The sequence below is a fragment of the Marmota marmota genome, unplaced genomic scaffold, assembly GCF_001458135.2.
Source record: "Marmota marmota marmota unplaced genomic scaffold, marMar, whole genome shotgun sequence".
Lineage (NCBI taxonomy): Eukaryota > Metazoa > Chordata > Mammalia > Rodentia > Sciuridae > Marmota > Marmota marmota.
Window position 1 is genome coordinate 10557786 of NW_026000221.1, and position 23817 is coordinate 10581602.

Sequence of the window (23817 nt, forward strand, 5' to 3'; positions counted from 1 at the left end):
ACAGGCCATCCGCACTCGCGCTATCGGCCTCTGCGCCCAAGGTGGACGCTACCAGCGATGCACCGCCCTCCTGCCGCTCCTCCTCACTAAGCGTCTGAGACCTCAAGGCCCCTGACGGCCTCACGATGAGGTCCGGGGGTGTTCGCGCCTCTTTCTGCGGCTCCATGGCCAGTGCTCTGGTCAGGCCGTCGCATTGAGGACTTACTGACGCTGGAGGGCGCTACGCACTATAAAAACCAGCCTACGCCGCTGGCGCCACGCAGCACGCATTCACGCACGCCACGTATGGGGGCGGGTCTCCGGTGCCCGGGCTTGGAGTCCCGCCCTGCTGCGGGGAAGGAACGAGCCTATTGGCCAGGGCCATTTGGGACGTGCCACCAGGTAGGAAAGCATGAGTTGTGTGGCACTGTAGGTGAAATTAGGCCGCGTCCCTAAGACAGGTAAGGGCGTCCTTTCCCAAAGCACTCCAGATAACCAGATTTGAATGTAATACCCATAAAACTAAGGATAAGATGGAATTCTGCATTTCCTACCTTCTGGCTACAGTTTATAAGAATTTACTGAATTCCCAGGGTAAGGTGCATCCAGAGTAGTTTTAGCAGCTAGTTGAAGTACTTGGTAGCTAAATGGCCAACAAAGGCCTACTGAAAACAGAACTCTTCTGCTGCTCTGTTTCATACTATGTCCTGTTCCCCATCCTTTGATATTTCTTCATACTCTTCCACAGTACACACCAAATAGTTGTTAAATGAAGTTTTTAAATTGTCCGAGACCCTTGGGATCAAGATGCAACAGGAGCCGTGGACTGGAGTATATATAGGTTTTATGGTTGAAAAAAACCATAAAAGGTAACTACCTTACCCCAATGTTTTATAGCTTCTGGTTAACTGAAATAGCCAGGTAGCTCAGTTTTTTAAAAAATCAAAATGTAATCTTACTTAGAATGAGGTTAGAAATGCTTCTTGCCCAAAATGAGTGCTGATTTCTTTTCATTTGTAATGTTTCCTGTTATTTCTGCTAATATACAACATTTAAAGAATTAAACTTGGTTTTCATCAATCATGTGAGTTGTTTTATGATCACAATTATATTAATTTTTTTGTCAAGAAGGATTAATAAAACGGACTACCAATAATATAATGGAGTAATATTATAATTCTTAAAATGTTTCTCTGTCAGTTTTCTCAGTCATCTTAAAATAATATTTGTGAATAGAATACAGGGTTGTTGTTTTCAGCTATTCTGCACTATTTTCCCTTGGAAACAACACCCCTCTTTTCTTTTGGAGTACCCTATATAAGGTTAGAAAATGTCTGGAAAAGCCACATTTGATGGTAGTAGGATGAGAAAAAGAATTGACACTTAAACCAGTTGGAATTGGGAGATAAATTAAACACAGAGACTATAGGAAAGAAGATGAACCAAAATTTAAATAAATCCTGGCTACAGATTTAGGAGAATGAGCTTTAAATTTTTCTTTCCTTTTTTTTTTTCCTAGTACTGGAGACTGAACCCAGGAGTGCATTGCATTATTACTGAACTGTGTCCCTGGTTCTTATTTTGTATTTTGAGACAGGGTCTCTAAGTTGTTGAGAGTTTCACTAAGTTGCTGGGCTGGCTTCCCACTTTCAATCCACTTGCCTCAGCCTCCTGAGCCGTTGGGATTACAGACACATGCCATTATGTCCTGGTGGGGAAACAACTTGTTAACTGCATAAGTACACTTTTGTGTGACTATCTAAACCAAAGGAATCTGCTCCTCTCTAGTTTCCATAAATGTGCTCTCTCCAGGTACCGTAGCATACACCTGTAATCCCAATGATTTGGGGGCTGAGGCCAGAGACTGCAAGCTAGAGGCCAGCAATAGCAACTCAACAAGATCCAGTCTCAAAATTTTAAAAAGGGCTGGGAATGTGGCTCCATGGTAAGTGTCCCTGGGTTCGATCCCTAGTATCAATAAAAAGAAAAAAAGAAATATTCTCTTAAGTCATTTAAGATTTCTCTAAGCTCCCAACATTGCTGTGAGACAGCACATGAGTCATCTTTGGCTTTCTCTTTAACATCCATATCAGATCATTGAGTACCCTGCAAAGGATTTAAAATCCAGCCATTTAGCTCTCCCACTACTTTTTCCCTTGTTCGTGTTTTTCTCATCTTGCATAGTCTATTTCCATTGTTATATATGTGGTCTGTTTAAAGAACAACCCCTAATCTGGGCCTGGTGGCTCACCTCTGTGATCCCAGCAACTCAGGCAAGAGGATCAAAAGTTTGAGGCCAGCATCAGCAAAAAATACCTTTGTATTTAAAACAAAAAATAACCTGTCTTAAAACAAAAAATACAAAGGACTGGGGATGTAGCTCAGTAGTAAAGCACCCCTGGCTTCAATCTCCAGATCCCTAGTAACAACAACAAAAAAAAGATATAGTCAGAAAAGAGAGTCAGTTTCCCCTCTCGGAGGCAGGAAAATCACCCACTATCCAGATTTATGAGCTTTGATCTTGAAAAAACTGAGAAAATGTGATGTTACCAGTGGCATACTTGGTTTCAGAATAAAGATTATCAGTGACCCACCTTCTGGAAAATTCCAAGGCACTAGGAAGGGGAATAAAATATCGTTGATGAGATATAACCAATTTACCTGTGGCAAGACATTTTAGTAAGATGTTAACTTATATTTTGTTTATCTTTCAAGTAGATAACCTAACCATTATACTTCTTTCCATGGGTCTTTGTGTGGTTTGAAGACAACCTTGCCTGGTCTTATGGGAAGAAGAGGATACTTCAGTGGGAGAAGAAATAATGATAATGATAAGGATTGAATATCCTGCAAATCCAAGAAAATGTGAATTCAGCACTGGATTAACCTTGATTTAAATGAAACAAAGATGATTTTTTTTTTTATTTTTGCTATGTACATTTTCTATTACTGTTGTAACAAATTACCACAGGTTTAGTGACTTAAAACAACACACAGTTTTATATGTCAGGAATGTGATAATGGATTGCACAGGACTGCAATCTAGATATTAGACTGTATTCCCTTGGAGACTCTAAGAATCCATTTCCTTTTTCATTTAGGTTGTTGGCAAAATTCAGTTCCTTGTTATTTTCTTTCTGGCTTATCACCTGAGGACTATATCCAGCTTCTAAATGTCACCCATGTTCTTTGTCTCATTGTCCCCTTACTCCATCTTAAAAGGCCAGCAATGGTAGACTGAGTCCTCTCATTTTTCAAAACTCTTCTGCTTCTTCCAATACATTTCTCTGACCAACCCTCTCTTTCTGTACCACTTCCATTTGCACATAGCTAAGACAGGATAGTCAAATCAGCAGCAGCTTTATATATATATATAATGTTTTATTTATTTATTTTTATGTGGTGCTGAGGATCGAACCCAGGGCCTTGCACATCGAGGAGAGCTCTCTACCGCTGAGCCATAACCCCAGCCCCAGCAGCAGCTTTAATTCCCTTTTACTTTATAAAGTAATATGTTCACCTGAGGTAAAAATCATGCCTCTGCCCACCATAAATTTGTTCAACTAAATTTATGATGCAAATTCATACAAACTGCATATGGAAAATTGTATACAGAACATCAAATTTCTATCAAGATGCTGAGGTTGGGGTCTATTTTCATTTTTTTTCCCTTATATTCTACACAATGAACATGTAAGCAGTATTTTTAGAAAAATGTGGAACATTAGATATCAAAATTAATCATCTACAGTGGGTATGGTGGCATGCCTGAAATCCCAGCAACTTGGAAGGATAAAGCAAAGGGATTACAAGTTGGAGGCCAGCCTCAGCAATTTAACAAAGCCTTAAGCAATTTAGTGAGGCTATGTATCAAAACAAAAAGGGCAGAGATGTGGCCCAGTGGTTAAGGGTCCCCTAGGTTCTGTCCCTGGTACCATAAATAAATAAATAAATCCAATTATCTGACTAGTTCCAAGTAATACAAGTAGAAACAGTTTCATTAATTCCATTGTGTGGGAGGCCAACCTTCCGGGTGACTGAGTTACACTCCCCAGCTGGGTGCTGAGGCGCTCAGTCACAGAAATGGGTGTGTCTTGCTACAGCCCCATGGGTGAAACTATGCTCACCTGTTCCTTTATAATATAACCCCTTGCCTTGTTTAGGATAGAATCTTCCATGGAAGTGCCTTGTGTGTGTCCCCTCCTCTTACTGTGCCCTTGGGTGTGGCCTACCCAGGTGTCAGTCAACCTGCTGACAGTGGACATCATGAAGATACACTCAGCCCCCTGAAACCTGACTCCTTGCCTCATTTGAATAGCTTCTCAATAAAAGGGGTCAGCGCATGCTCTCGCTCTGTCTCTTTCTGTGGACCCTTAAGGTCAGAGGAGCCGTCACAGCAACCCCAAAGAAAAAGGTATTTGTGTCTCTTGTGTGGTTATTTCATGCAGCCCAGTTAGCCCAGTTTAACTAGAGTGACCCCTGAGCCTTTTAGTCGCGAGAACAGAAACCCCAGCACCATTCCCTGGTTTCTTGGATGAACTTTCTAGTCTTATGTGAATTAGTAGTGAGTCTAGTGATGCTTGTATTTAATACAAGTTCTCAAGCACATCTGCATGATTGTTTTGACCTAAATTGTTCTTAAATGACCTCATTGATGATGGAGAGTCTTCTCTTCCTCAAACCCCAGCTTCCTGTGCATTTCACTACACCCTTGAACTCTAGGGAAGGGGTCAAACTTGTCTTTCTCTGCAAGGCCTTCCTTCAGGCTTTTTCCCCAACGTCTCACTAATATCTGCTAGACCAGTTTTCATTGGTTAGACCACTGACATAATGTCTATCTTTTTTTTTTTAAGTTCCTGATAGTAGCTCTAAATAAATTTTTTTTTGTTGTTTTTCTGTCAGATTTTCTTCAGAGATCTACTCCAATTTCCTGGCTATGCAGTTTTACTTTTGTATTTTCTTTAAATTTTAAGATTTAATTCACTTGGAAATATATTATGCCTTACTCACACGAAATTTTGATTTTACACTATTTTTTGAAGCATCTTGTTTATTGGATTTGTATTTTTCAAACCCTAGTTTGTTTTTTAATTCATTTTTTTAAGAGAGAGAGAATTTTTAATATTAATTTTCTTTTAGTTTTCAGCAGACACAACATCTTTGTTTGTATGTGGTGCTGAGGATCGAACCCGGGCCGCACGCATGCCAGGCGAGCGCGCTATCGCTTAAGCCACATCCCCAGCCCCAAACAAACCCTAGTTTTTTAACGCACTTATTTTCATATTTTGAATTAAATATTTTGAGTTAAATAATTAAAAATCTAATCAGATGACTGGCAAACTGCTTAATTTATTTTAATGAAACAAAGATTAATTTAGTTACCAAAATCAGCTGATTTTAGGGTAGAATGGAACTTAAAGATGTTCTAGCCATTGCTTCTCAATCTTAGATTACATTGGAATCACCTGATAAAACTTACCCCCCACCCCAAGTCAGATCATCAGAACCTGAGTGGAAATCTTGCAGGCATCAGTACTCCCATGAATTCTGTCTTGCATCCTGAGTTGAAAACCATTCATCTCACCTAAGATACTTTTTTTTACAGATGAGACGCTAAGCAAAGAAAATGACCAAGTAGAAAATTCAAGTTTTGTTACTTCAGATCTGTAGATTTTTCCACTACACACATAGTTCTCAATCTTTGGGGTGATTAGAATCCTCTATGGAGCATTCATAATTATTTGATATAGTCTTAGGTTCTACCTCAAACCTATTGAAACAATCTGTCACTCCTTAGTTAAACCAGATGGCACCAAAGTTATGAACCATTGCAATTTACCTAAAGTAATAGGTTTTTCTCATTAAAAGGAATATTAATAGCCAGGCATAGTGGGAAACATCTGTAATCCCAGCTATTGTAGAGACTAAGGCAGGAGGATTGCAAGTTAAGGCCAGCCTGAGCAACATAGCCAGAACCTGCCTCAAAATAAAAATACAGAAGGGCTATGGATGTAGCTGAGTGATAGAGGTAGAGTGCTTTCCTATCACGTGTAAAGCCCTGTGTTCAATCCCCACTACTGGGAAGGAAAAAGAAGCAAAGAAATCTCAGTAATAAACTTTTTTGGGGGGGGGAGGCGGGATTTTTTGTTTTGTTTTTGTTGGTGGTTTTGTTTGATTTTGATGACAGGGTTCTCATTATGTTGCCCAAACTGCTTTCAAACTCCTGAACTCAAATAATGCTCCCACTTCAGCTTCCTGAGTATCTGGGACGTACACGTACATGCCACCATGCCCAGCTCTCTCTCTTCCTTTTTCAAAAATCGATTAATCTTTGTTAGATTATGTATTACTTGGCGGGGGGGTTGCTTTGGCAATTTAAAAGTTTTGGGGGAAAGGTTGGATACAAGCATGACATTTGTGTGGTATGTATTGTTTATAAACTATCCAATTTGGAGGAAACTTTCCCCACAGCAATAATTCATTGTCACAATCCCTTCTTTCCCTTGTTTTTCTTCCCTATTCTTTTTTTAATAATATCTTTATTTTATCTTTATGTGGTGTTGAGGATCAAACCCAGTGCCTTGCGCATGCCAGACAAGTGCGCTACCACTTGAGCCACATCCCCAGCCCTCTTCCCTATTCTTGTAGTTCTAAATTCTGTAAGATGTTGAAGTGAAACAGTAAATAAGTATAAAATTTAAGTAGGAATAATATGACACAGGATGATTAAAATTAGAATGTCTAAAAAGTTACTAAGACCTTGGCTTGTATAATGTTTCAGTCTAAAAATATTATTTAATTAATAATTAATTGATAGTTTAATCAGTCTTGGGGAAAAGCACATATTACTGAAAACTTTTCACTCGCTAGGCATTACCTCACAAGCTCTATCTCATAAAATCTTAGCAACAACCTATCAAATAAATATGAGTGTTTCCACTTTACAAAGAAAGAAATAGGCCTAGAGAAATTAAGTAACAAGATCACACAATAACTGTTTGAGATTTCATAAATTGGAATCTTTTAACAGTGATGCTTAATACCAGGGTATTTGTTCTGCAAAACTGAATAAACACTAATAGTTCTAGAACTCTCCTCATTTGAGCCAATACCTGAAAGTTATAAGCCCTGGCCCAATCTCTCTAATTATTCTCTTCTCAACTTGAAATGTAAAGGGAAATAGGGTACTATGAATTTCACTTAAAAGATAATGTGTATTAGGGCTGGGATTGTGGCTCAGTGATAGAGTGCTTACCTAGACTATGTTAGCCACTGGTTCAATTCTCAGCACTGCATATAAATAAATGAATAAAATAAAGGTCCAGTGGCTAGAGATATGGCTCAGCCATAGAGTGCTTGCCTTGCACATTTGAGGCACTGGATTCGATCCTCAGCACAACATAAAAATAAATAAACAAAATAAAGGTATTGTGTCCATCTACAACTAAAAAAAAGAATTACAAGGTTAATTAAAAAAAATTTTTAAAAAGATAATGTGTTTGGGGAGGCTGGGGTTGTGGCTCAGTGGTAGAGTGCTCGCCTAGCACATTTGAAGCTTTGGGTTGGATTCTCAACATGATAGATAGATAGATAGATAGATAATAGATAGATAAAGGAGTTGTGTCCACTTACAAATAAAAAATGTGTTTAAAAAAAGATAATGTGGGGATGGGGTTGTGGCTTAGCGGTAGAGTGCTTGCCTGGCATGTGTGAAGCCCTGGGTTCAATTCTCAGCACCACATACAAATAAATAAATTAAATCACGGTCCATCAGTGACTAAAAAAAAAAAAAAAATTAAAGATATGTTTTGTATTGAGTAGAGAAAAAAACACTGATCTACCTAAGCTACTACTTGTGCAGATCATGAATACATTGTATATACAATGTGTTTGTAATTAGTAGAAATGAGCAGAGAGAAGTTCAGTTTTGCTCATCTGCTTCCTCCAAAGCAACAACCCTGTATAAGATTTCCTATAGTACCCAGCAAGGACCTTGAGGATAGGAATTGTCCTATATCCCCTACCCTTCTTATACTTAACCTACTTATCAGCAAGGACCCTCAAATACGCAGGTAGATGTCTGGAATATTAAGGAAAGATCAGAGATAGACATATGGATTTGAAGATTGATACTGATATTATGAAGAATGCTTTGATTTACAAAAAATAAAAGGAGTTCAACTTTTCCCTAGATATGCCTGGTGTTTGCCTGATTTCAGAAGGGGTGGACCAAGGAAAATGAGCCATTGCTGGGCTATATTTTACCATGGCTAGAGCAGCACCATGAACTCATTTCATATCCCTTTGACTGGGCTGTAGGCATCCAGAAGATCTGGAACATAAAGATGACCTCTGGTTCTTCTATAAACATTTATTTTAACTTACTGTTCAGGAGGGCAAGATGAGGGTGGAGTTTGTGGTAAAAGGAATAGGAAACAAATGAGTGAGGAAAAATCTGAGAATTCTCAAAACAAATGTAAGTCCTTGAAATAGTATATATGTGATTTAACAAAAATAGAATTCTAAAATAAGTATCCTTTGAATTTCATTATAATACCAACCTAGAAATTCCTGCACATATGAATATGATGCAGCCTTGCCACTGACATACTCCTTTGAACAATCTGAAATAGAGCAGCTATGATGAATTCCATGCTGCAACAGAAGGTATTATACCAAAGCCCTGATGTTGTTTCTGAAATTATAACTTACATTTGCATAGCACTTTGAAATTTATAAAGTTCTTTTATCAATGTTATTTTATTTGTTCTTTCCTGCCACTTTCATAATGTAAATAAGATATCTGTTATCTATGTTTGATAGATGAGAAAAAAATGACAGTCTCTGAAAATATAGTCTAAATTAATCTAAATTAACATGGCTTTTTAAGTGATAAAGCTGGGTTTAGAAAACAAGACCTTCTAATGCCTGGCCTATTTCTGTTTCTCTTTCATTCTTTCCACACTGTTCAGTAGTTATTTGTTTCCCAATTTTTAAAGGTACAGAATCAAGATACCTTAGAGCATAATAAATGGTTTGACATCATGAAATTACATCAGATTGGAATTTCTATTTCCTGAGTTGCTCTTTCTTAACTAATCCATGATCACTCACATGATTCAGTTAGAGGCTACAGATGTTTTTACCATTGTCTCTTCTGGCAAAAGAGCTGAAACTGAGGAAGTAAACATGTCTGGCATAAGTTCTCTTAAGAATGCTTTTAATTTAATTTCTCTCTACTTTTATTATAGCTTTTCAAGTAACCAAAGAGATAATGGCTGTAATATATGAGCAACATAAATGTTTTAAAAACTCTTTTTCAGAAGAAAGTTTAAAACTCACATAATTGGGGTTGGGGTTGTGGCTGAGTGGTAGCGCGCTTGCCTAGTATGCATGAGGCACTGGGTTCAATTCTCAGCACCACATACAAATAAAGATCCATCAACAACTAAAAAATATTTTTTTAAAAAAACTCACATAATTGCTAAAGCAGATGTGAGTATTGCCAAAAAAAAGGGGGGGGGGTTTAAAGAAAAACTAAGCATTCAAATAATGTTAGAATATCAGATGTGAGGATGTATGAGTGCATTCATTGTGGCAGTCACATAGGAGATTTTAGATTTTACACTTTGGAAACACATTATACACAAAGCATCTATGAATTAAAAATGCCATTTTACAGGAATATGATAGATGATTTATTTTGTTTGTTTTAGAAAATGTGCAAGTGCAGTTTAGCAAAGAAAATAGCAAACTGAAATGTTTCTCTTCTAAAATACCTTTTTTCTTTTAAAAAAATTCATTAATTCTTGCATTCAAGTAATAGCATTTAGATACAAGTTCCAGAACTAGAATGTAATATGACAATGTATCAGCAGACAGTGATTAATTTTATCCTGAGGTATATAGTTATTGTCACAAGTGATTTCTTACTTGCCTTTAGAAAGTCATGAAAATAAAAACATAGTGGCCAATCACTATTACATAATATAAGCCAATAGTTGAAGACTAAAAAGATTCATACTTTTCTATGTAACGATTCTGGTTGTGGAAATGTACAAGGCAGCATTCCTCTGGTGAGCAAACTCCCAGGGGGTAACAGGTGCTCTGTTTCCCACAGTTGGAATATTCTGAAGTTTCTCCAAGGAACCAGTAAGATAACTAATACATGCTCAATGCCTAACTACTATGGTAATCTCCTTCATGAGGAGGCTCTGTGCTAGAGTTTTATCAGCCTTGGCTTAATCTCAAACACTCAGCTTTTGAGAATAAAAAACTCTCTTGTTAGATAACACAATTATGTCACTGCATCCTCACCTGCCCACATAACAGTAACTTTATACAATAAGCAATATGTACTAATGATGCCAATTACTTAATGTAACCTATGAATATAAATAAAGCTGGCAGCTCAGAGGAACAGCTGTTTTACTTTGGCCCTGCACCTTGCTTCTGTCTCGTTTTGTTTTTCTTTACAGCTGGCACCCGACACAGACACATTAACAGGGGAAGGGAGTAGCTTACTGCCTGAAACAGGCTTTGACATGCATCTTTCATCTGGTACCCAGCCTCACTGGTAAGCTATGGGAAATTCCCTGATGCTCAACACCATCATCATCAAGCTGAACTTTCTGATTTACTTCACAAGCCTGGACTGTAAGTAATGCTATTTACTTATTTATTTTCTACTTTGCTAGCAGAAATAGATTCTTGTTGCTCCTGGTACCCAGAAAGTGATTCTTTATGTTCAAAAGATTGGGAAGATATAGTAAGAAGCTTCATGAGGACCCATGGAGCTCCTGTGCTTGTGCTGGAAGTTTGTTTTCTTTGTCATGATGCCATTTCTAAATTTAAGCTTTATAATTCTCATCCCAGGCTCTCTTTCCCTCCCACACTGCCCACTGCCACAATCCCAGCGCCTCCTGGGTGTGTGGCCCCTTTAAATTATCTGCAGTGGCCAGCAGCAGCAATCACCCCACCCCCACCTAGATCCTGATTTAATGGAAAATATGCAACAAGTACAGGAGAAAGGAAAAACTCATAATTTAGCTGTTTGTCCTATTAGGCTGAATCCCACTTGCCAATTAGAGCATGAACAATTAAAAACACTTAAAAACAAAAAGAAGAAAAAAGAACTCTCCAAAAAGAATATAAACTACAACTGTTATTTAAGAGGATAATCTTATAAAATAAAAAGTGTTACAACAGTTTTCCTCACCTCTTAGCTTCAGCTGGATCTCTAGCTTTCCTAGCCTTATAGTTAAAATGTAAATTACAGGGCCTATAAGACTACTAGGCTTATGAAAACCAGTTTAGATGAAAGAAGGGAAAAAGTGTCCCTTTTAAATCAAAACTGCTTAGCTGGCTATCTCAGCTGTTTTCAGCCAGCTTTCTTAACCAGTTCCTCTCTAATGTTACAGCACAAAAAGACAAAAGTAAACGATTCCAAATGTACAAGCTTTCTTTTTCAATTTTTTTTTTCTGAGAATTTCACAGACTTCCGACTCTTATCTGAACTAAAGGTACACTCTGACCTGATGAAGAAGTTAGTATTGCAGCCATGTACGTTTTTTAATATTCTACATAAGTTCATGTATTTTTCTGATCAGTCTTATTTTATCTAACTATAAAGGTTTTTACATTCTGTCCTTGTCCAGATGCCAACTTCTCCAGGGTTAGCTCTCAAATACATTCAAAAATTTATTTTAATAAATCATTCGGAGGATATAGACATGGTGATGTTGGAGTTAAGATGATAACCATCTGAAACCTTTGATTTCAGTGTCCATCATGGCTGTTGGATTTTATACCTGGCATTTCCAGCTGTACAGGCCTGTCCTATGTCTATATATTAGGTACTTGTTATCAAAATTTGTATTTAGACAAATGAGCACTCATAAATGAAAAATTTAAACCAAAAAAATGAATCCAAATAATTTAATTCAAATCAAGTAATCAAATAAAAATATAGATGTATTTAAAATTCTAACTCACAAATATTTTCTAGGTGGTCAGACAATAAAGTGTTGATTTCTATAAATCTCTACAATGTAATAATGTAATAGTCATTGCTTCTAGGATTTTTCTTCAACTGGAAAAGAATGATTAATACTGTTAATTACATTTTTCTGATTTTATTTTTTTACAGTTAAAATGAGTAAATTAAATTTAACATAAGTGGAATGAATCTTCATAAATATGTTTTCTCAAATGGATAAATTAACAAAGAAGTTTAAGATTGCTTTGTCTGGGTCTTCACTAAAGCAAGGTTACTAAGAGTTAAAGTTCTAACAGGTGTAATTATATATACAAAGGATCCAAAATGTTTCAGCTGTATTTAATTAACATAATATAAACAACTAAGTATTTCATCTTATTTAGAGGAGTAATTTACCTAAAGTTAAAATTTTGCAAATTTTCAAATTATAAATTTAAAAGGAGAGAAAGATATATAAGATTGTTTGTAATGGAGAATTAAATATAAGATGTTTTCAAATTATAAATTTAAAAGGAGAGAAAGATATATAATATTGTAATGGAGAATTAAATATAAGATGGTTTGTGATGGGAAATTAGATATAAGGCTTGTGGAAGGAGTTAGACATAAGATTTATGATGGAAATTAGATGTAAGGCTTGTATTAGCATATAAAGGAAACAGAAAATGTTTCTGGGTAAGAAAGTCTTCTATGGTAAAAATTGTGAAACAATAAGAGGGTCTGGGTAAGTGACAAGAGTGTCTGAGTAAGTGATAAGAAAGTCTGTGTAAGTGAAGGGTAAATTTCAAAAAGTTTGTATTTATGATTAAATTGGCTATAATTAGCACAGTCCATTAAATTTATTTGAAATTTAATGTACTGATATAAAGCAAAGTCTGAAACATTGGTCTACTCTTCCCAAGATAATTTTCTTGTATTAAGTTTTATTACTTGGGAAGTTAAGTCTTAAGGAAATTAAGGTGTGTTCCTGTTTTAAAGTTCCTGTTTTTACTTTGTAACTGGTTAAAAATTGTTATTTAGGTTATAACAATATTGTTGACACCCAAAATATATGTGTCTAGGTATATATGTGTGCATCTGAGAACTATTCTGTTTAAGCTTTGCCTAAGTGTTATGTAAAGACTTGTCTTATATCTGTTTGCCTTGACAAAGTCAATTTCTACACTGTTCCCTAAATGTATAAGAGATTTAAGGATATCCTTTGATTTTTGTTAACCCATACAGATCTGTAATTATTATTATTACTATACACTCTGGATTCTCAAGTGTACTTTAAAAGTTAAACTTCATTAAATATAAAGCTTAAGAGAACACTTTCCCAAGTTGGTGTTCTCTGGACTAAAAATTACATATTATGAGTTTTATCAAAAAATAGGCTTTAAAAACATTATTGTTTATCCAACATTGATAAGCTATTATTTTTGAGTATTATGCTATATTCCAGATTCTAAATTTTTCTTCAAAGTTAAACTTGATTAATATAAAAACATCAGTGTAATTATAAACATCAATGTAATTGTGGGGCTGTTAACTGGTTTCTTCATATTCTAAAAGTAGTCATATAAAGTCTTTTGAATATAAGGTTTAGGAGAACATCTTTACAAAACTGGTGTTCTCCAAATTAAACTTCTCTGTAACAGTGGTCTATTATAAAAATAACAAATCTAATTAAAACTTTATATGTATAAGGAGAGCAACTAAGAACAGAGTAGGGACGAAGAGCATGAGAAGAAGATTAACATTTAACAGGGATGAGAGGTGGAAGGGAAAGGGAGAGAGAAGGGAAATTGCATGGAAATGGAAGGAGACCCTCAGGGTTATACAGTGGAGGGGGTAGAGAGAGAGGAGGGGAGGGGAGGGGAGAGGTGGGGAGGGGGGAGGGTGGAGGATGGGAAAGGCAGCGGAGCACAACAGACACTAGTATGGCAATATGTAAATCAATGGATGTGTAACTGATGTGATTCTGCAATCTGTGTATGGGGTGAAGGTGGAAGTTCATAACCCACTTGAATCAAAGTGTGGAATATGATATGTCAAGAAATTTGTAATGTTTTGAACAACCAACAATAAAAAATTAAAAAAAAGAAAAAGAAAAAGAAAAGATATAAAAAGTATTGTAAAATAATAAAAAAAAACTTTATATGTGAGCTTTTAAATTCTATAATTAGATAAAAATAATCTGTCATAAATTATAAAATTTTGTGTTACTCTCTATACTGAGAGGTGACGTCAGATATACTTTTAATAGGCAATAAAGAGAGCCTGTTTTATTTAAGCTTTCACAATTTGAGATGTAAAGATATTTTTCCTCTTCCCCACAAAAGCGTTTGAGGCTCTCTTGCTTTGTTTGATTTATATTTCATATGTAATGTTAAATTATGTTAACTGATTCACATAGACTCAAAAAATTATATATAAAAACTTTATAAAGTAATATTTAAGAAAGAGACTAAGATTATTTTTAAAAATGAAACACCTTATCTAAGATTTGTCTAGAGACCACCTCACCTGAGTTAAGATCATATGCTTCTAATCACATGCGGAAAAAGATATGCTACTGTGCTTACACCAACAGGTCCTATTTGGATTCCGGTTTGGTTCATGAGACCTGTCAATCATGAGTTGACAGAAGGGACTTCACAACTCAATCCCCAAGTTTCATTTGACCTTGGATGAGGAGGATTCTGTCAAACAAAAGACAATCACTCTCCTCGAATGAGAAGGGACACCATAAGATGGCCCCAATATACCCAACCTCCAGTGAATTGGGGAGATATAAAATCATTAACAGCCTCAGTTCAACAGCTGTTGGCTCAAAGGGGGTTAAAATACACTCTGGAAAATTTTGTTACTGCTTTTTGCTAAATTTACACACAAAACTCTGTAAATGTTTTGATCCTTATGATAATGTTGTTCTGCTGTTATACCCCAGCTATGGGAAATCCAGAAAAAATCAGACTCCTTGTTCTTAGGTGGATGTTTACCAATACTGGCACTGTTTTGTTATGCTTGTTACTGTTAATGCCTACCTTATTTTTTTTGCCTCCACCAACATTAAAGAGAAAACAAATGTTATTCATCCAAAACACCATACAACAGAAAAAGGGGAGCTGTAAGGATTCTGGCTGTGGAAATGTACAAGGCAGCATTCGTCTGGTGAGGAAACTCTCAGGGTGTAACAGGCGCTGTGTTTCCCACAGTTGGAATATTCTGAAATTTTTCTCAGGAACTAGTAAGATAACTAATACATGCTCAATGCCTAACTACTATGGTAATCTCCTTCAAGAGGAGGCTCTGTGCTAGAGTTTTATCAGCCTCGACCTTAATCTCAGACACTAAGCTTTTGGGAATAAAGAAAATCTCTTGTTAGATAATACAATTATGTCACTGCGCCTAAACCTGCCCATATAACAGTAACTTTTTAAATGAGCAATATGTACTAATGATGCCAATGACTTAATGTAATCTATGGATATAAATAAAGCTGGCAGCTCGGAGGAACAGCCCTTTTACTTTGGACCTGCACCTTGCTTCTGTCTCTTTTTGTTTTTCTTTACACTTCTATACATATATCAGCCAAGCCAGAATTATTCTAAGACAGTATAAACCATGATGTGAAGATCAGTAGTATATGAAAGCCAAAATAGTCCATAATCCCCCCAAAAGAATTTAGAACATGGATTTAACTAAGGTGAATATTTCATATCTGAGAGTTCATAATTCCTTTAAAAAGTTTAGCTATATTATAAATAATAAAGAGCTAACTGGACAAGAGCTAGGTTTTATATTTTGGTGCCAAACTACAATATGTTCAAACCAAAAATCATGATAAATTATCTGAAATAATATGAAATCAGTCCTATTCTAGATACTTTAGGAAGTCTGGCCAACCCTTTTTCTATCTCCTACCCCAGTTTCCTATACCTTTACCCACAAAGTCCTCTTTCCTAAGTAAGAAGCTCTTGATTCCCTACTTGGCCCTAAGCTTTGGAAAACATCCTGTCTTCCCTTACACATGACAATCTAAAAGTTCTTTTCTATTATGCTTCTGTATTTTTCTCAGCAATTAAAAATCAGTTTTTAAGAAGTAACAAAAATGTTTTCAAGGAATTTAAAGATCACTAGTTCAACCATGCAAGTAATTCAGTAATGACGAGGAGCTTGCTAGTCTTGCCATTTGTTATGTTCTTCTGAGTCCCAATAAAAATCTCCAGCCTCATACCTAGGCCTTCCTGGTTGGTAAATCTGTCTTGTTCCTTCTACCACCACAGAGCACCTCCACTAAGACCAGCCTCCTAATACTCTCATCCAGGGAACTGGGACCTCCTCAACTACTGGCTTACTCCCCCAGTACTATTCACCATAACAACCCTCCCTCTCAAGTCACCCCTGGATACCCAGTTGAACTTTCCTGGTGGTAACCACTTTGCTGGCTCACCGCTGTTATCTGTGGCTGTACTTCCTGGAGACCAAATTCTGTAAGACTTGGGAAGATTACAAACTGATGCCCCATGGAGCAAATTTAGCCCACTAACATTTGGTGTGGCATATTCAATGCTTGAAATGTTTACATTTGAATGTATTTAAGCCAGCACTCCCTACACTATCTGTCCCTTTATTAATTTGCTTTCTGCCTTGGACTTGATGTCACTGAGTTAAGATTCTTAGGGAGCAAGCCCCTCCACTCTCCCAAGCTCATCATCTTAGCTGAGTTCTACTCGGTTACTTCAACAGCATGTCTAATTTCAAATTTCAATTTTTCTAGTCTTTCAATCCCCATTGACGTCAGTAAACCCTTGTAAAATGACAACACAATCTTAGATTCTCAGAAGGAGAGATGGAGAAGGTACTCTAGAATCACTAGATACTACTCTAGAATTACTGACTTGTTTACTACAACCCTCCAAATTACAGCTATTCTCCAAAGAAATCTAAAAAGAAAGTCACCAGAAGAGGGAAGCAAAGAACAACCCAGATTTCCATGATGATGCAAATCTGATTAACTACTTATATAAGTAGTAACTGAAGTTTTGACAAATTTGAAACAACCAAGCAGGAATGTATATTGCCCAACTTCTCCATGTACAGTAGGTTCAGGGCCCTTCCAGAAAGTTATCTCAGCCTCAAGCCCACATCCTCTAAGAATTCATTCCTATATTCCTACAACATGTTAAAAATGTATGGAGTTTTGAAAAATATGTCATATCAGTTTGGGGAAAGATTTGGAGGGGGGAAAGAGTCTAGATAAGTGAAACAAAGAAGAATAAGTCCAAATGGGGTAAGAAGCAAGGAAACATGAAATAAGGAGGAAGTGGAAAAGGGAAGAAGGGAAGCAGAAACACAAACTAAGAATTTATTGAGCATATACTAGGTACTAAGTGCACACCTGATCCTTTTATAGATAGAATCTCACTTAACATTCACACCCTCTCTTAAATTCAGAGATTAAAGGTCAAAGTTGGAATGTAAAACCATTTCTTCAGCTCAAAAGTCCATGCCCTTCCATGACACCAAAACTCTCTCAAAGATGGTGTATTTTATCTGTGCAGCCAACGTTACATGAAAACTAACTCAGTAGTGATTCACATGAGTTGAATGAGTAAATTTAACTTACAGAACAATCCTGTGAGATAAATAGTATGTTTTCTCTTTTCATAGATGAGGAAACTAAGGATCAAGGAAGTAATATATTGCAAGTCCAGAGTGCTTACAAATATATTTGCAGTATAGTATCTCTTGGTATATGTCACAGACAGATGAGGTGAGATAGGCAGGGTCAGGGTTCAGCTGAAAGCACCATAGGGCTGTGCTTCAAGAGAGGGATCCACCCGCTGTTCCTTTCTCTTTTATAGGGCAAGTTAAGAGTGGACTTATAAGCAGGAGACATAAAGTCTGGGCTGGGGCACTAAATGGTCTGAGTTTAGGTGCCAGCTGTCTGGCCACACTCCTTGTTAAACTCTGTTGGAAGTTGGTTTTAGGCATAGCTCTTCTCCTGAGGAGAATGGGAACCACTGGTGCCTTAGTTGTTTCAGAGGCTACCCTTTCCAGTGGCAAGGAAAGAGGTGTCCCCAGTCCCAGCTAGTTCATCCAGACAACCTACAGAGAACTGCTAGGTTCATTTATTAGACAACCCATGTTTTTATTCACCAAAAATAGTGACAGAGGCAGAACTTGAATCTGTGTCTTTTTATCTCAGAACTCAGGCAGGAGTTGGAAAGCTGGTCTTTGATGAATGAAGAAACAGCCAAATCCCATACTGTAGCAGATTCACGTTGTTTTATGTGATTTATTTGGTATTTCAACTCTTTAAACAGCAGGTCAAACAGTAAATGGTTCTTAGTGTAAGAAACATTCAAAATACCCCAGACATAGCAGAGGAGTGGGGAGGAAGCTGTCACCAACCTGGAGGGAAAGAGGACTTCAAAAACTGGCAAAGGAATCTAGGGAAACTTTCCAATTCAATTCATTGTTTGAATTAAAGCACAGCTTCATAAATAACAGAACTCACTGTTCTTCGTCAAAAAGTCTCTATGAAGAACATTCTGTTTAAACAAATACAAGAGATCAAAGAGTATTTCCACTCTAAGAGACTTAGATCTCTCTTACTAATTTATGATGTTATTTTTATTTGTAAAATGAAGTCAACTATATGTAAGGAGTTCTATTGTGAATATTTTGTGAATAATTTCCCTGTAAGTTTTTAAAATTCCAATTAACTTTTAGACTATAATTCTTTGGTTTTTTTTTTTTAAATGAGGTCTCACTATGTTGACCAGGCTAGACTCAAGTACTCTGCGTCAGCCTCCAAAGTATAAATCATCTTTTAAAGGCAGATTGCTTTATACCAGGTATACAGATTTCCCCACTGTTATATTTACATATCTCTGTGTAGATCTAGAAAAAGACTTTTATTTTTCTTTATTCTTTAGCGAAATATTTTGTTATACATGTGAAGAACCAGTTTTTATTAAATTGGTACTGATATGAGAATGTTTCTGTTTTTATTCCTTTCTATCTAAAAAATGAACCAAAGATGACAGGAAAGAAATCAGAGGGATCTTTAATCAAGTTTTTTGCACAAATAGCTCATTTGATGGAATGATACTTCCTCCTTTTTGCCTGTGACCAAAATCAAGGCTTCAGTGTTCATTTATTCCTATATTTGACCCTTTAAGCATGGGTCTATGCATCAAGTGACACATTGCTAATGTTCATGATTCACAAAGGCCACTTAAAAACAAAACATTCATTCTGCAGATAGATTTTTCTTCCTTCCTCTTTTATTTCCTTCCTTCTCCCTTCTTTGTCTCCTTCCCTTTTTTCTTTCTTCCCATACTCTATAATTCAGCTCATGAATAAAATTAACATTAATAATAAAAGTTCTATTTTATAATAAATGGAATGTTACAATATGAGATAGTAATTTTTATCTTAATGGGTAGGTAGTGTATTTCACTTTCTACATGTGATTACTATATTGTTAATGTAACATTATGCTTTGAACCTGCATGTTGGTAGCTTCTAAAGAGCATTTCTTGGTAGCTGGGATCAGAGGGTAGGTGAGTTGGACATGTGACTTACACAGGGTTTGCCCAGAAGTACATCCTGAAACAAGAATTTAAGCATGGCGAGTTTATTTGGGAGGTGAGTCCCAGAAGCACCAAAATAAATAAATAAATAAATAAATAAATAAATGGAAAAATGTTGCAGGGAAGGGGAAAAATGGAAACCAAGACTTGGTAATCAAGGTGATTCCATCTGTGGGTAGTTAGGCATCAATCCTGCTAGATAACTCCGGCAGATGGGTAAAACTTGTTGAATACTCCCACTAAGAGCCAGGGGAGAACACAAGGATATGTTAATTTGCTTGACTATAATAATCATTTAATTTAATATGTATATCAAAATACATTAGATACCTTAAATATATACAACAAAACTTTTAAGACAATAAAACAATAGATAAATAATAAATTGTTGCACCTATAACACACAGAAATGTAATACATTTGTCAATAAGGATACAAAGGAAGTGAGTACAAAAAAGCTGTATTGGACTAAGGAAATGACTCCAGGTGGTAACTTGAATCCATAGGAATAAAAGAAGAAAACCATAAATGACAAATAATAATAAACAACATCTAAAAATATATGCTTGCTGTCTTTTCTTCTCTTAGCTTCTTTAAAAGACATAAATACTGAAGCTGATAAATTAACATATATACAGTAAGCCCTCGAGTAACCACTAAGGATGTAATAACAAAACAATAGTGGGAAAAAATCATTAATAAAATTGAAATCCAAATTAGAAAATGTTATGGTTTGAGTATGTACCCTTTGAAATTCATGATGAAATTTAATTCCCATTGTGGTAAAATGAAGAAATAGGGCCTTTTGGGAACAGATTAGGTCCCAGAAAGGGCTAATTAGGCCTTTTTTCCCTTCTGGCTTCTGCCATATGAAGACACAGTGTGGCCTCTAGAAGAAGTAACAACAAGGTACTATCTTACAAGCAGAGTGTCCTTACCTTGGACTTTTCAGACTTCAGAACTGTAAGAAATGTATTTCTGTTACTTACAGGTCACCAGTCTATAGTAATTTGTTGTAGCAGCACAAGCAAAGGCTAGAAATTATTCACATGATGCAAATGAAAGCAATAAAGAGGAACAAAACAGACAAGAAAACTAAAAGTAAATTTGCAGATCCAACTACATCAATAGTGACATTATATGTGAATGGAGGGACTAGGAATGTAGCTCAATGATAGAACTCTTGCCTTATGTGTAAGGCCCTGGGTTCAAAAATAAATAAATAAAAATAAAAACCAGTTGTATGATATTTACAGGAGAAATACTTTCAATTCACATATACAAATAAGAAAAAAATAAAAGGATATAGAAAGATAAATCATGCAAATAGCAACTACAAGAAACCTAGAGTAGCTATTACTAATATCAGACAAAATAGACTTTAAAACAAACAAAAAATAATGTTATGGAGTGCACTTAAATCATTGAATTCTATGTTCTACATGTTTTGTTTTTTCACCTTTGTTCAAACAGATTCTCAAACCCAATCAACAGCTCTAATTTCTCCTTGCTACTCAGGAGACTGCAGCAAGAAGTTCTCTAGTTCAAAACCTGTCTGGGCAACTTAGTGAGACCCTGTCTCACAATACAAAATAAAACATCCAAATTCCCTCAAAAATTCTGGGACGTGTTTCTTTGGCCTCTGGAAAAATGCCTGACCTTCAAAATTCAGCTTAAATCCAACTCTGTAAAGACTTCCCTAACCATTCTTACAGCCTTCTCCCTGACTTCTAAACACCTCTAGTCAAATTTGTCTATCATTTTTAGTGCAACGAGTATTTCCAGTTCATGAATTAGGGCCTACAAACCACCAAATAAACAAAATCTGCTTCCTTTTTCTGTTTTCCTGGTGCTGTGCTGGCAACTCCTCAGATCACTCCACTCTTTCTGGGCTCCACCCTCCTTCCCTCTTTAAAAAATGCTCCCAACTGGCAGTCACCTGGAGCACCTTTCCTTCAATTTATACTGTTCTGTCTTAAGTAGCTTTCTCCTTTTGTACATGAACTGAAAACTCATGGGACTTGTGGCATATATAACATAGCCTACTAGGCTTTATAAATATCATATTACTTTATTCCAAGAGTAATTTGCTATTTCAATCTATTGTAAACACTTAAACTTAATTATATCACCAATGATTTTTGACATGTACATTGCTAATGTTTTTACTTTGATAAGAAAAAAGATTCACATGATGTTTTGGTGTATCTCCCAGAGCTCGCCTTCAGGACCAAGGTACTCATTTTCTCCCAACTACATGTTGCGTGAGTTGCTATCATAACAAAGTACGACATTACTGAGTGGATGAAACAGCAGAAATGTATTATCTTACAATCCAAGAGGTAGAAGTCTAAGATGAATTTGCTGGCAGGACTAGACTTCCTCAGAAGGCACTAGGGAAAGATCTGTTTCAGGTTCCTCTCCTGGCTTTTGGAAATACCTTGTCTTATGGCACCATATCTCCAATCTTCATGTGGGATTCTCTCTTTATTTGTCTATGTCCATGTTTCCCCTTTTTATAAGGAAATGGTTATATTGGATTAGGGCCTGCACTAATGTCCTCATCTTAACTTGAACATCTGAAAAGATCCTATTTCCAAATAAAATCATGTTCACAGGTAGTAAGGGTTAGGACTTTAACATCTTCAACATCTTCTAGAGGGGGCCAATTCAACCCATGGTCATATGTGATTACAAGTGATTTGTGTAAAGTATTCTTTGTATCAATGAGCCTTTTTAAAACATGAAAATTCACATGACCATGCATTCCCATTCTCATTAACAATGGGTATGAAAGAAAGTTATGACCCAACAGTATTTCTATAGAAATTGCAAGAAGTCCAGTTCTTCAAGGTGTACCTAAGCTGTTTGGAGGCTTTCAGATGTTCGTGTGTGTGTGTGTGTGTGTGTGTGTGTGTGTGTATACACTCTGAACTGCATTTTGCTCTTATTTGCAAAATAGTGTTCTCACTTTTCTGTACAACTGCTTCAGCTGATGGTGGTAATGCCATCTGTCCTTACTGATACCCAAAGCTGCTGCCATTTTCTCCTTAAAGTGTCTCCACTCCTAATGAATACTGAATCCATCTTTTTGGCACAGGATATAGTTACAACATAGTTCTCATACATTGCTATCATGTTCCATTGGTATATTTATTTATCCATATGCCAATACTACATGGTCTTAATAAATGTACTTTAAATAAATCTTATTATGTAATAGGACAAGAGTTTCCATCACCATGATCTTCTCCATTTACTTTTTTCCCCTCTTTCTTCCTCAGGAGCATCATTGCTGTTACTTACATTAGTAAGTTGCATCAGTTAGATTCAACTGATCAGTTATAAGAGAAGAGTACATTAAGATTCTGATTAAAATGCCATCGGATCTATTAACTTTTCAGAAATTCAATCTTTTTGTTGTGTGGGAAATTACCTTGATGTACAGTTAGCCTAAAGGTATACTACCAGGAAAGCTATCTCGGAGGTCATAGAACAACAAGATTTAAAACTAAATTAAAATACTCAAATCATGTGGTTATTAAGTCCCTTTAAAACACACAGTGAGAAACAAATGGCAAGAGAGGAGGATAGGAAGGACCTCATTACCTGCCTCTTGTTCTGTCTTTCCTACCACAAGAGCTTTCCCCACTAATAACGTAGTAGCAAGGTACAAAGTTGAGATTTGAACAAGGAGGCCCACAAGCAGAAGGTACTGTGGACCAATAATACATACTTCTATTGGTGACTCAGGCAAGTACACCTGGCCACAACAGCAGCTTTCCAATTAGCCTATTGAATATCTTGGCTTTAATTCATGCTGATTGGATAGAGATCGTGTGAGGTCAGAATGGGTACCACTAATGAATAGTTGAACTATGACACTACAAATATTGAGTGTTTTCATATACAACATATATTTAGTGCATCCTAAATATTAAGTGTCTCTTGTATACTTAGTGTATCATGAACATTTAGATGTGTTTTGTGCCTCATGATCTTTAGTCCTCCCAACCCTTTGTATTTGTTTATACATACACATATACTACATAATTGCTTATCCATACTTAACACATCTAAAGAGTTTCATCAATCCCATTTATTTTTTTATAGCAGAAGTGAATATTCTGAAACAATACCACCAATCCACATCACACTGTTCAAGAACATTATATATTTCTTCATTTATTTTATTTAAATCCCCTTTAATATCTTTAAGTAAATTTTCTCCTTAAAGAGTTTATACATCAT

At 36.2% G+C, this 23817-nt stretch overlaps 1 protein-coding gene and 1 long non-coding RNA gene across 2 annotated transcripts in view; one reads left to right on the forward strand and one right to left on the reverse strand.

The window, feature by feature from the left end:
- Nucleotides 1-22520, reverse strand: part of Dtwd2 (DTW domain containing 2) — a 159943-nt gene extending 137423 nt beyond the window's left edge. Inside the window, 3 exon segments of the mRNA XM_015488608.2 lie at nucleotides 1-200; nucleotides 16247-16253; nucleotides 22493-22520. The exon segment at nucleotides 1-200 is cut by the window's left edge and continues 17 nt beyond it. Of these exon segments, the coding sequence (XP_015344094.1) occupies nucleotides 1-166 (166 nt within the window). The 5' untranslated portion in view covers nucleotides 167-200; nucleotides 16247-16253; nucleotides 22493-22520.
- LOC125612925 lies at nucleotides 144-2877 on the forward strand. Its single transcript, XR_007343403.1, has 3 exons — nucleotides 144-440; nucleotides 728-848; nucleotides 2747-2877. It is a non-coding gene; the product is annotated as an uncharacterized LOC125612925 (long non-coding RNA).
- Nucleotides 22521-23817: the final 1297 nt, after the last annotated feature.